Source organism: Leucoraja erinacea, chromosome 8, assembly GCF_028641065.1.
Source record: "Leucoraja erinacea ecotype New England chromosome 8, Leri_hhj_1, whole genome shotgun sequence".
Taxonomy (NCBI): Eukaryota; Metazoa; Chordata; class Chondrichthyes; order Rajiformes; family Rajidae; genus Leucoraja; species Leucoraja erinaceus.
The window spans coordinates 47,397,613-47,411,819 of NC_073384.1; the positions used below are offsets into that span (position 1 = coordinate 47,397,613).

At 39.0% G+C, this 14,207-nt stretch overlaps 1 protein-coding gene across 1 annotated transcript in view; it reads left to right on the forward strand.

Moving 5' to 3' along the window:
• epas1b (endothelial PAS domain protein 1b) overlaps positions 1 to 13,356 on the forward strand; it is a 111,869-nt gene extending 98,513 nt beyond the window's left edge. Inside the window, exons 12-15 of the mRNA XM_055639644.1 lie at positions 483 to 985; positions 7,047 to 7,164; positions 9,347 to 9,479; positions 11,163 to 13,356. Coding sequence (XP_055495619.1) covers positions 483 to 985; positions 7,047 to 7,164; positions 9,347 to 9,479; positions 11,163 to 11,314 — 906 coding nt within the window. The 3' untranslated portion in view covers positions 11,315 to 13,356. The remainder of the gene's footprint in view (positions 1 to 482; positions 986 to 7,046; positions 7,165 to 9,346; positions 9,480 to 11,162) is intronic.
• Positions 13,357 to 14,207: the final 851 nt, after the last annotated feature.

Below are 14,207 nucleotides of genomic sequence, written 5' to 3' on the forward strand. Positions count from 1 at the left end.
ACTGCAGACTTGTATGACTCAGGAAAAGAGCAAAGAACAGTAAACATTTTGTCTCAGGCCTTCAATAGAAAAACAATACTAAAAGTATTTTTTTTAAGAACAGTTCGTCAACATTAAACAATTAAAATTTCTGAAAATAATATGGGGGTACAACCAGTGTAGTCACCTCTCAAGTCAAGTTATTCAAAAGAGAGGGGGAAAAAACAAAATAGGTGAGCTACCATTATCACACCACACAGTAATATTTAGATGTTTTTATAATCAGTTGAGCACATCGGGCATTGACAGTAAAGTCATATACTGGATAAGAAATACTGGATAATTTAATACTGCTTCCTTGAAAAGTTCACAACTTGATAACCACGGAAGGTTTATGCTTGTGTGGAACGGCATGTGCACAGCAAATTGGGCAAAGCTAAGCAGTCAAATATTCCATACTATTCCTTGAGCTTTTCATCATTATATGTGGTTTGTGGTTCCAGGCTAAATTGAGTGATCTGGACCTTGAAACACTGGCTCCGTACATTCCTATGGATGGGGAAGACTTCCAGCTAAGTCCAATATGCTGTGATGAGCAAGCCACACCTGAAAACCCATCACGGACTCAAGATTATTCAGTCAATGTGAATGGACTGCTCCAGTCAATTGCTCCAAATTTTGTAACCTCACATAGACAGATGCCACTGGACAAGTACTGCTCACAAATGCCATTGGTGAAAAAGAATGACCACATCCAAACTTCACCACTGGCATACAACACCAGAAATGGTATTCTGCCACCGTACCAATCACCTTTAAGTACGACGGTGTCCTCAGTGGGTGGCAAACCAAATCTTCAGTGGCCACCAGATCCAGCTTTTGTCTGTATGGCTAGAAAGTGGAAGTTGATGGATCAGAGAACTGGATTGTTGCCTGGTATCCCACCTGGTATCCCACCTGGTATGACACCTTGCCAGCCAGTACATGCTTCACTCTATAAAGAAAGGTAAAAAGACAACTTATGAAAACCTATTGCTACAATTTATTTCGATATTTTAGAAGTTAAGAAGGGACCTAGCTATGAGAAAACAGAATCAAAGGTTGACAGGCTGCAATGATATAGATTGATTTCTAGACTTGCTTCAACTGTGACCTGTCATATTCATCGTCTAAGTCCATTCTCACATTAGAGGAAAGGCAGGAGAATCAAAGCCAAAGTTTATTGGATGAGGGAGCTCGCAAATACAATGAGGGAAAAAAAATGCATAATATGCATGCGTGCTGAATTCTTCAAGTGAGAACCATGCTAAACAGAATATATTGACATTGAAGGTGAAGAGGAAAAGATTTTCAATAGAGTACAAGGAAACGGCAGTTAATATTAAAGAGAACCCAAAATTATTTTACATGCATATAAATAGTACATAGATAGTTATAGTGTCTATGAGTTTCATAGCACTGAAACAGACCATTGTGCCTGAAGTATCCAATGGTGCCTTTCCAGACCTAATCTCATTTGCCTGCATTTGGCCAATATCTCTCTAAAGCCTTTTGTTTCCAAGAACCAGTCCAAGGGTCTTTTAAACTTTGTGATTGTATTTATCTCTACCACTTTCTCTTGCAGCTTTCTCCATATACCTACCACTCTTTGTGTGGAAATGCTTGCCCCTCAGATCCCCTTTAAATCTTTCCCCTTCTCACCTGATGTCCTCAAGTTTTAGACTTCCCAACACTGGGGGGAAAATACAATTGTAACGTTGCCCCTCATTCGAACCAGGAAATAAATTAACTGTAACTAAACGAGTCGCTCCTTATAAGCTGTAGCCCTCCAGTCTAGGCAATACCCTTGTGAATCTTTATTGCACTTTCTCAAGCATAACTACATAATTCCTATTGGTATAGCGACTAGAATGTGCCAGGTGCAGTCTCGCTAAAATCTCGTAGATCTATGACAGGATGTCCCAACTGTGCTCAATCTCCCATTTGATGAAGAGAAATTATGGCAAAGGGAAATTGGCAGACACAGAAGAAGGTATGTCTATAGAAGTGGAGAGCAAGGGTAGAATAATTATAGTTATAGATTAGTATTTACTAAGGAAAAGGTGCTGACAAAATGTCAGAAGAAGCCAAGGTGAATAATTGATAATAGGATATACTGGAAAGATGGGCTTTGCATAGAGTGTACCATATGGGCCACCTGGTCAATATGGCTTGTATCCCAGGTTTTTAAGGGAGGCTGAGAGTGTAGATAGCAGAAAGTTTGCCATAATCTTCAAACCTTCCTGAGAGGGGAAAGCGACATTGGTTTGGAAGTTGGTAAATGTGACACCCAATTCAAGAGAATGGATGTGGACATTCATGGTTATAAAGGCATAGGACCAACATCTCATACTACTTACCATCTACTCTCCGAGTGGAAAATGTGACCCTTGAAGTCCCTCCAAAATCTTTCCTCTCTCACTTTAAGCCAATGCCCTCGCAGTTTAGAATCCCATGTATTCCAGACTAGCTTACCATGGGACCTTGTCAGAAGCCTTGTTAAACTCCACATGGACAACACCCATTGCCCTGTCCTCCTCAATCCTCTTGGTGATCTCTTTCGAAAAAAACAATTAGATTCATGAGATACCATTTCCCATGGTCCATCCAGTCTCTGGCCAGTAAATATTAGTTAATGTGAATAACTACAGGCCAATCTATTCAACTGGTAGATTTTATTCAGAAACAATTTAAAAAAAGGCATTTGGTGATGTTTAAGCTAATTAAGGAGAGCCAGCATGATTTTTAAAATGGTACACTGTATTTAACTAACTTAATTGAATTTGCTGATGAAGTTATAGAATAAGGTAATGAAAGAAATGCAGTGGATGTTGTCTATACAGCTTTTAAGAAAGCAATGACACTGTAATAAATAAAAGCTTGGTTTAGAAATTGTGACTCGGTATAGGAGGATCAATGTCCACCTGTATAAATTCATGGCAAATGGTAGTTATTTTCAGATGGTAATGTTCCCCCATTAATCGCATTTAGACAATAGCATTTTGATTTATGCCTTGGATTTTAGAACGTAGAGTGAGCAAGTTCATGGAAAATTATATGGTGTTATCTGCTGTGAGGGGATCCATTTTTCTGCAAAATGCAAAGTATTTTATAAATAGTGGCAATCTGATTGGGTATCCTTGTAGATGAGTCATGGAAATCAAACATGCAGGCATAAAAAGCAATTAGAAAGGTAAATAGTATGGTGGCCTCATTAAATCTAGAGTAAAGCACTCTCAGTACAATTTTCAAATGCAATTAAGGCCTTTGAGAAACTGCACCTGGAATATTGTGTACAGTTCTGGTCTCCTTTCCTTAAACCTTGTTGTTTAAATACCAGGGTATAACTTGTTGCAGAGAGAATACAACAAAGATTCACCAGACTGGTTCCTGGCTTGATGGGTTTGCACATGAGGAGAGTCTGGAACCAGGGGCCACAATTTTGGAATGAGGGTTAGGTTACTTAGAACTGGAATGAAGATAATTTCTCATTTGGATATTGCTTAACCTTTAGAAATCTCTATCCTGAAGGCCCTGTCAGTTCAGTTGAAAATATGATTGATGGATTTTGGGATATTAAGGAAATTGTAGTTGAGGTAGAAAATTAGCCATGTTCTTGACTAATAGTAGAATAGGCATTGTCTTCCCCACCTTCTTAATGTGTTCTTAGGTCATTAGCGATTTCAAAGGGAAATTTGAGAAGCACTTGAAGGAAATAAACCTGCATGCTTACAGGGGTAGAATAAGAGATGGTACTGATTCGCCAGTTCCTGCAGAGAACTAGCATCAACTTAGTGGACTGAATGGCTTCTGACTCCTGCCCTTTTTAGGGAGTAGTTCAACAATTCTTTAATAGAGATCATAAAAAAGAAAAAAAAAATGGAAGAGTTTCATATAAATCTTTTTCAGCTTGGTTTATAACTATGCTTTGAAAATATATCCAGTGGAAATTTTGTGGTGTAAGAAAACAGTCTGTACACAAGCAGAGAATTTAGATCATTTATTGAAATTACTCATTTCCAATGCTTCTCTATCCCAAAATCCAAACCCCTTTAAAGATAAGATATTGAAAAAGTGAATGGACATGTTGCGTGAGGCCAGCACAATTATAGAAGCAAATAATGGTTGATGAAAAGACAAGACTGTGCTATTCAAAAGGGACCAATCGAGTCTGGACCAACGTTGTCTATGCTACATTTGGTCTCCACATCTGAGAAAGGACATTATTGCCATGGACATTATTGCAGAGAAGGTTCACCAGACTGATTCCTGGGATGTCAGGACTTTTTTATGAATAAAAGACTGGATAGACTCGGATTGTACTCGCTAGAATTTAGGAGATTGAGGGGGGATCTTATAGAAACTTACAAAATTCTTAAGGGATGGACAGGCTAGATGCAGGAAGATTGTTCCCGATGTTGGGGAAGTCCAGGACAAGGGGTCACAGCTTAAGGATAGAGGGGAAATCCTTTAGAACCGAGATGAGAAAAACATTTTTCACACAGAGAGTGGTGAATCTCTGGAACTCTGCCACAGAGGGTAGTTGAGGCCAGTTCATTGGCTATATTTAAGAGGGAGTTAGATGTGGCCCTTGTGGCTAGAGGGATCAGGGGGTATGGAGAGAAGGCAGGTACGGGATACTGAGTTGGATGATCAGCCATGATCATATTGAATGGCGGTGCAGGCTCGAAGGGCTGAATGGCCTACTCCTGCACCTATTTTCTCTGTTTCTATTGTCAATGCTGCCCACTGCTCTCATGTACTCGTGCTTTCTAGATGTGGAGCATCTCTTAGCAGACACTGTCTCATTGTCCTGCCTCCTCTTAATTGCTCCTGTGCTACTTATTTTACTCATTCCAAGTAATAACTGGCCAGGTGCACAAGTCCTTCATAGATTAAATGCCATTTACCAAGACAAAAACTTTTTAAATAGATATAAATTAATTAAAAAATATATGTTTTTAGGTTATTTTGGTCTTTTTTTTCCCCATGGGGTTGATAAATTTCATTCTAATGGTGAGGCCACTATTCATGTCAATTGTCCTCCCTACCCTGATAAAGGTGGCAACCCAGATGCAAAGTGCCTACAGACCCCTCCTCAGCACATCAATGCCCCACCACTGGTCTTACTTGCAAGTCAAGTTGTGAAGTGGACATTCACACGTTCCGCCAGCTAACTCCAGCTTATCTCAGCGTTCCACATTTGTATATGTACTTGCAGAAGTCCGAAACATGAGACGCAAACAACTGATAGCTCGTGGCTTGCTCTGGTATTGGCCTTTATCCATCAGCATGACTCTGCCCATGAACTGAAGTGCATTGTTCTCAACAATTATAAGCTGATATTCATTACATAATTTCAAGGCCATTGTCTGATTAATGCCGCTTTTTGGTATTTTAGTATCGATTCACAAACTGTAGACTTTAAAGTTTGGCTTGAATCCCAAAATACAATTGCTTCCACTCCCTTCCCCTGGGTTTTATTTATAAATTACTTCTCCACTACTTTCTCAAGTTTTACTTGTGTTTAGCTGTATAAAACTCAATGTCATAAACTCAATATGTTCCAACAATCAAGATTCCTTTCAGCTGTTTTAATCTGGTGAATGAAAACAATGTATAAAATAACTGTAGAAACAAGGAACTGCAGATGCTGGTTTACGAAAAGAGACAAAATGCTTGAGTCACCGAATGGGTCAATCAGCATCCCTGGAGAACATGGACAGATGATGTTTAGGATCGGGACCCTTTTTTCATAATTGATTGTTACAATTAAACTAGTATTCTATATTAACCCAATAAAAATTGAAGTTATCTAAAACAATCCCAAATATATAGCTCTATTCTGTAGTACACTATCAGTGAAGCACAATGTACAAAACTTAGGTATGAAGGGTAAACCTTGCACAGTATATGCATCATAGTTTAGCTTTCTTTATGGGATGAAGTCAAATAGTTCCGTAATGGGATTTAGCTAAGACCGGAAGAGGGTTTGTTAGTTATTGACATTTCCAATTTTAGGTAAGTAACCAAAACCACCTCCCTCCACCCCACCCTTTTTCTCCCCCTCCTCTCTTCCCCATGCCTCCCCCCCCCAACCTCCATTCCTTCCTCTGGCTTAACAATTTGCAACTCTTCAATCATTATTTTGTCTTTTCATCATTCCATAAAGTTGTCCTTGTCCGATCATCAGCCTGTCAACCCTCACCTGTACCCACCAATCATTTGCCAGGCTTTGTCTTGCTCCTCCTCCTCTCTCCCCCTCCCCCCCCCCCCCCCCCCCCCCCCCCCCCCCCCCCCCAAAATCAGTCTGAAGAATCCCAACCCAAAACATCACCCTTTACGTGTTCTCTAGAGATGCTACCTGCCCCGGTGAGTTACTCCAGCACTTTGTGTCTTCTTTTGTAAACCACCATTTGCAGTTCTTTGTTTCCATCCGTTGATTCAACTAATTAGAGAGCCCCATAAATTAAAATTGCATTGATGGGTTTGTGACGAGATGGGGTGGGGGTTGGGAGAGCGTGATCTGAAAGCAAACTTCTTGGTGAACAATGCAAAGAGAACTTTCAGAAGTTAAGCCAATAAATGATTGAACTGTACCACCTGGCAAAGTCAGATGTTAGACATATTGGTGGTCACTGTATAAGTGATAGGAGTGCTGCAGTGCACAGAGTAGTGAAGGAAATCAACCATGATTCTATTTCCAGAAAGCTAGCTAATTCTTCCTGTTAAAAATATACAGAAGAAATTCAGAAAGGCTGAATGTAAAGTATTTTTCTTTTCATTTAACCTTTGACAAAGTAGAGCATACTGATTAGTGCCCACAAACTTACAATCTAAACAGAATCATTGCGGAAAGAAATTAGCCATCATCATTTTTCAAGTGAGCAGATAACCAGGCGTTAAAGAGATTACCATTTTGGTGTGAAACGATTTCTTGTAATTTAGGGGGAGTAATTTTGGTCCCCGCTTAAGAGGAAGTGGGTAAAAGTGAATTGTTTCAAACACCACCACTTCTTTTCTCTTAGATCCCAGCACAGCTTTGGACGACATGGGAAAGACACAAACACTGAATTGAATTTCAGAAACAATTTAAAACGGAAACTGCATCTGGATTTTGGAGACCCGGTATTCCAACACCCAGCAGTAAGTTTACTTTTAAAATAATCAACTATTGGTCTTTCCTAAATTGGTTGAAGATGTGATCAATGATCAATGTGTATAACCTACTGGTATAACCATATAACCATATAACAATTACAGCACGGAAACAGGCCATCTCGGCCCTACAAGTCCGTGCCGAACAATTATTTTCTCTTAGTCCTACCTGCCTGCCTGCACTCATACCATAACCCTCCATTCCCTTCTCATCCATATGCCTATCCAATTTATTTTTAAATGATACCAACGAACCTGCCTCCACCACTTCCACTGGAAGCTCATTCCATACCGCTACCACTCTCTGTGTAAAGAAGTTCCCCCTCATGTTACCCCTAAACTTCTGTCCCTTAATTCTGAAGTCATGTCCTCTTGTTTGAATCTTCCCTATTCTCAAAGGGAAAAGCTGATCCACATCAACTCTGTATGAAGCTTTGATGTAGAATAATGAGATTATTGATTTGTTCTCCAAGCTCTTAACTGGACACCAGAGTTCTTATTCATTAATGATTGTATTATTAGTCTGTTAATTTAACTTAAAGAATAAGCTCATAAACAAATTGAATGCTTTGTTCTAAAGAAGAAAATTAAAATGTATTTATTTATAGGTATTTTGAAAACATAACCTGATATAGTTCAGCACAAATCCAATTTAACAATTTCAGCTAAGTTCCAAAATCAATGTAAAGTGCCTGAAAGTGAAATATTTGTCTGATACATTTATATGTTGTGGGCAGGGCGCATAACATTTCAGAAGTTATGGTTTGAACCAGCCTGACTAACATGCTGTGACAGTGTCTTGGATATGACTGAAAATGACTAATTTGGAGTTATCCATCGTCAGGTAGAAAACTTCAGTAGGGGCAGCACAGTGGTGCAGAAGTAGAGTTGCTGCCTTACAGCGCCAAACACCCAGGTTCCTGACTACAGATGCTGTCTGCATGGAGTTTGCACATTCCTTCCGTGGGATTCTCCCTGTGGGAATTCTCCAGATGCACTGGTTCCCTCCCACAATCCAAAGACATGTGGGTTTGAGGTTAATTGGCCTCTGTAAATTGTAAATGCCCCTAGTGTGTAGGATAGTCCTAGTGTAAGGGTGATCACGGGTCGGCTTGGACTTGGAGTGCCGAAAGATCAGTTTTCACACTGTATCTCTAAAGTCTGGCAAATAAAATTTGCATTGAATTAAAATAGGAAATTATTGTGGTCTGTCAAAATAGCACTACTTACGGGTATGCTCATTAAATAATGAAACGTAGCTCAACATGCACAGCAACTTGAAGGTGACATTTACAGGATGATTTCTAATCTAAGAGTCCACCATGAGCAATATAATTCAATGTGAGCTGGTTGCGGGAGGTTTGCCTCAATAGGTATAATATATTCATTTCTATCAACTTGAAAGAAAGAACGAACTGGTGATGCTTGTTTAAACTGAAGATAGACACAAAAAGCTGGAGTAACTCAGCGGGTCAGACAGCATCTCTGGAGAAAAGGAATGGGTGACGTTTCGGGTCCAGACCCAAAGCTATTCTAAAAACTATTCACTTTTCTCGAGAGATGCTATCTGACCCACTGAGTTACTCCAGATTTTTGTGTCTATCTTCTGTCAAAGTGAACTTGGCTTTGGGCAATTTAATGCAGTTGGTACATGTTTTCAAAAGTGTCCAAAGAGTACAGGGAAAATGTCACTGCATTTTTCCATCCATTGAAAGAATTGATTAAGCCTCAATTTAACAAATCAGCTGAAAGACAGCACTTCGAGCAGCACAGCATACTCTCAGCAAAATATGCAATGTCATCCTTGATTTTTGTCCTCCAGCATCGCATTGGGACATTCTTATTACCTTTGAACTCTGAGACTATTGGTGCAACCAATTGTAAACATTTTTGTCAATGATTTATGCAACAATATCCTGCTTCACCCTGTGATTCCAACTCTCTGGCAACTGAATCAGGCATTTTGAAAGTCACTGTCATAGTTTATCAAAGATAAGTCTTGCTTCACCTACAACACAAAATACAGAGCTACCTGTTAATCTTGACCATAGCTAACGGCAGTGCAGTACATTTAGGGCAGCATGTAAAATATCTGTACATTTCACATAGACTTGTTATATTTTAGCATCGCGTACCAATGGCATGGACTGATATCTTGTTTCCTTTTAAGGAATCTCCATATGAAGATCTACCAAGGAGTAATGCTTGTGCACAAATGTTATGGAAAAGAATGAAAAGCATTAAATCTGAAAATTGTCCTCCTTTAATGGAGAAAAAATCTTTGAGTTCAGGTTCGCTTACAGGTAAGAATCTGTTTTCGACACAATCATTTCCTATGACACAGGAGTAAAATTAGTCCATTTGGCCCATTGAGTCTACCCTGACGTTCAATCATGGCCGATCTATTTTTCCCTCTCAACCCCATTCTCCTGCCTTCCCCCCCATAACCTTTGGCACACTTACTAATCAAGAACCAATCATCGCTTTAAAAATATCCAGTGGCCTCCACATCTATTTGTGGTAATGAATTCCACAAATTCACTACCCTTTGGCTAAACATTTCCTCCTCATCTCCATTCTAAAGGTACATCTTTTTATTCTGAGGCTGTGCCCTCTGTTCCTAGACTCTCTCAATACTGGAAACATCCTTTCCAAGTCCACTCTATCTAGAACTTTCATTATCCGGTAAGTTTTAATAGGATCTCCCACTCAGTTTAGTTTCTTGGGTGTTGCCATGAATATTTTGCTCAACTACTTTTGAGTTTTTCAAATATAATTCAGACAAATCTTCACATTTTTTTCTGCAGACCTCATTCGAATTACCTTGTAAGTCCAATATTATAGTTTGTGCTCCGGTGTGCTTTAATTCTACCTGTAGGCTCAGATTTCAGAGTAAAATGACAACCCTCATCGGGGGGTGAAATTGCTCTCTAAAATCTAGCTGTCTCTAATGCATCGACCTTTCCTTTATTGACCGCAGTCATTACTGAACTGTAATGTCAGGGATGCCAGCAATTGTGATGTCACCAACATAGTAGAGTACTAAATTGCATGATAGAGTTCAGGGGCAGCGCAGTGGTGCAGCGGTAGAGTTGTTACCTTACAATGCTAGTGACCTGGGTTCGATCCTGACTATGGGTGTTGTCTCTACGGAGTTTGGACGTTCTCCCTGTGACTGCATGGGTTTTCCCTGGGTGCTCCAGTTTCCTCCCTCTTTCCAAAGACGTGAACGTTTGTAGGTTAATTGGCTTTGGTAAAATTGTTAAATTATCCCTAGTGTGTAGGATAGTGTTAATGTACTGGGTGATCGCTGGTTGGTGTGTGATATCAGTGGGCTAAAGGGCGTTGTATCTCTAAAGTCTAATGTCCAATATATATATATATATATATATAGCTAAAATATCAAAAGCAATTAAATACTTAAAACAATTTAAAATACATTATCTGAAAATTTTTAAAAACGTTAACTGTTTAGATTACAAGGTCAGAGGGAAATAAAAAGCTGTAGTTCAAATGGTGAACCATTTACAGTCTTACCTAGACCTCCAACAACCAAATGTACATGTTCAGATATTTAACATCAGGGCTAATTCCTAAATGCCTGACGTTTTTCACCAGCACTTCTGACATTGTTGATTATGTTGGATCAGTGGAAAACGACGTAGCCTGTAAATGGAAGCTGAATACTGACAACCGCTTTGGAATTTTTGGCTGAAATCCAGGCATTTTCATCAACTGAGGTGTTAAAACAACAAATCACCATAACTACAACTGCACACCCTTAGCTATTCTGTCAGCCTGAGAAAAAGTGTTCTTGTATGTAACACTATAAACTTGCATTTTCATAGAATCTACATGGATACTGTAGACAGTATTCTGCATAATGAATGTTACACCGACTGTAATGATTGACTGGTTAATGTTTTAATGTAACCTTTTCAGAAATAATAATGCAAATATTTGTCTTTTTTTATTCCTGTCTGCAGGAATGGCTTCCCGCCTTTTGGGTTCCTCGTTTCTGGCTTATTCCTTGCCAGAGCTGACAAGGTATGACTGTGAAGTAAATGCACCTACGATGGGGTGCTCAACACTTTTGCACGGACGTGAACTGCTTAGAGCGCTCGACCAAGCAACTTAAATGGTTGTGCCATTATTGCTACCCTGAATTGTGAAAACAGCTTCAGTTTATTAAAGTTTTTTTTGCAAGTAGTCCATTATTGATATAGTTTTAAAAATCACTCGCTTGTTCAACGTTCACGATTTTATGTAATAAATTTTCTCAGCTTAATATATACACTTATTCTTGCCATTACATCCTCTTGTTTCTTGAACCAACTGTTTCTCCTTTCAGTAAACAGGTCTTTTGGAGGAAAAGGTTCTCATCAATTTTCTGGTAGCATTATGATGATCTTTCCTAATGGGCCTGTCCCACTTAGGCGACTTTTTATGGTCACACATGGTCGCCGGGGAGTCGCCTTCATGGTCGTGAGTAGTTCCCGCATTCTGGGAACTATTCAGTCTCATTATGGTCGGTGCAAATTTTTCAACATGTTGAAAAATTAGTGGCGACTAGAATGAAGCCGCCATGGAGAGTAGAGAGAATTCTCGTGCTGTAGGTGGGTCGCCAGGAGGTCAGAGGTTCTTGTAGGTTGTAGCCAGTGCTGACCGGTGAATTTCATTGGCTCATTGGGGAAAAAGAAAAAGTAAGTAGTACTTTTCAGAACCAAGGATAAGCGACCGGTAATGTTAATGTCCACCGAGCTTCACAACCGTGTATCTCTGGCTTCTTAAAAGTTGTCTCCACTCCTTCTCCCCCCTCTTTTAAAGGACTTACCGTGCACTGTGCTTTAACCGTCTTAATTACAGCGCCAACCTTCCTGTTCATCGCGGTGTATGTCTGTATCACCTTGGCTTTGCACCGTGGGAATTTCACTGTGGGAACAGCGTTCCCCCACCTGCATAATTCTCAACTTATGCTTTCAATTAAAAAGCAGCTATTTTCTTGTGTTGAAAGAATGCACTTAATCTTTTTTTGAAAAGACAATTGAAATGTTCCACTGTTTTTCCTTCAAATGATCAGAAAACTAAAATACTAACTGCTAAAAAGCTATTTTGGTAGCAGATTTGCTGTATGTGGACATTTTGCTCAGTTGCACACTTTAGCTTCAATAAGCTTTGTCTTTTTGGTGACTTATTTACTAAATATTAAGCTTATAGAGATTTATAGATCTTTGGTGTTAACCTTGTACTGGTACTTTCAGTAGCAGAAACAGAATGAATTTCGACATGTATCCTCACATAACCAATTTTATTTTTTAGTGTTGGTTTTGCATTCAATGGTATTTTGGTCAGTGATATCCTGGGGGTGTCTTGAAAAGAAGGCAGGAAGCCAACAATTTAGTATTAATGTTTATTAAAAATCTGGAATATTTTAGATGTGTAATACACAGTAAGGGAATACATCAAAGCATACTATGTAAAAGATTTAAAATATATTTAGTTGTATTTTTCTTTGGTCAAATATAACAGTTTTTTTATCCTGCTGAAATGTTGTGAATCTTTATGGGACCCTACTAAATTAAGGTCAAACCTTTATGCTTTTATTAGCTGTACTGAAAGGATTTGTAAAAGATTTCCAAAGTGATTCAGAAAGGAGGAAAGGTCAATTTGCACTTTCAAAGTAAAACAAAAGACCCCAAATGTGTCTTGTTTATTCCTTGAGCACAAGTTTCCCTTTATAAGGACATTCATTCTGCAGCGAGTAACATTTTACCCTGACACGTCTTTCCGATAGGATGTGTGCCCAGTTAAATATCCTGAAGGTTTGACCTCAATGATTAAATTCTTCAAATGATAAAGTTGCTATAACTTTGTTGGACACCCTTCAAGTGTCACATGTTTTCAATGTTTCCATAAGAAATACGTACTAGACTAATTCCTCCAGAATCAAAGGGTGCAATGAATTTGAAGTAAAGCATCAATTAGATATTTTGGCTCAAAATTAGCATGCCAGTGTTTCAGTTCTAATATTAACAGCTATAGATTATTATTACAAGTATTTAATATCTGTATGGCTTGCCACTTAATATCTTTTCTGTATGGGAAATTTTAATCTAATGAGGTAATGTATTTTTGACACCAGTACCTTATTAAAGCATAAAACCTTTGATGTCACATATATGTATGCATCTTTTCTATTTATTTTTGTTGTCTGCTTTGTAAACATAGAGGGAAAACTATAGATTGGAAACAAAAGATGTTTCATTGGCCCTGTGACCTAAAGGTGCAGTGTACCTGTAAATTAGTCTGCCAACTTACTGTAAAAATAGCTTTACCACTGAGTTTTTCATTCCGGCTGGCAAAAACTGGGCTAATAAAGACTATATAGTATGGAACATGCTGCCAGAAGTAGTGGTTGAGGCAGATACGACAGTTGCATTTAAGAGACTTTTGGAGAGGTACCATATTCGGTGTGGACATTGCAGGCTAAATGGCATTCTCTGGTGCTATGCTCTACCTACAGGGCTGATCAAGACTTGCTACCAGAAAGGAACTGGGGCTGGTTATAGAACAAGCAACTAGGATTGCATTGCTTTTGGCTTTCTGCTCACCTCATCACACCAATCTATTTTTACATTGCCTGCCAGAAATGTTTTCCTTGGGCTCTCAGTGGATTTCCAGGTTACACAAACTGTGACTCCCACTGACAATCTAGCTACCTTTTAGATGTCGGATCAAAGAGCACACATACAGTTATGACAAATAACTCTCTACCTGTTGCCAGATTTGAAAGTTATTCCTGTCTCAAGTTTAAAAGTAGAATTCAATCATGGTTTCTGGGCAACACAGAAAATCCATTTGAATTGTGATAAGAATGCCTCAAGCATGTTGAGAAATTCATTCCCATTTTTTGGCTTGCCTTCCACAATTTTAGCAGTAGTCCTTCAACATACTTGACACCTGACTTGTCAAATTGGTTCATATCACAGTGTTAGACAGAACAGGTTCAGCACATGCACAAATGTTATGAA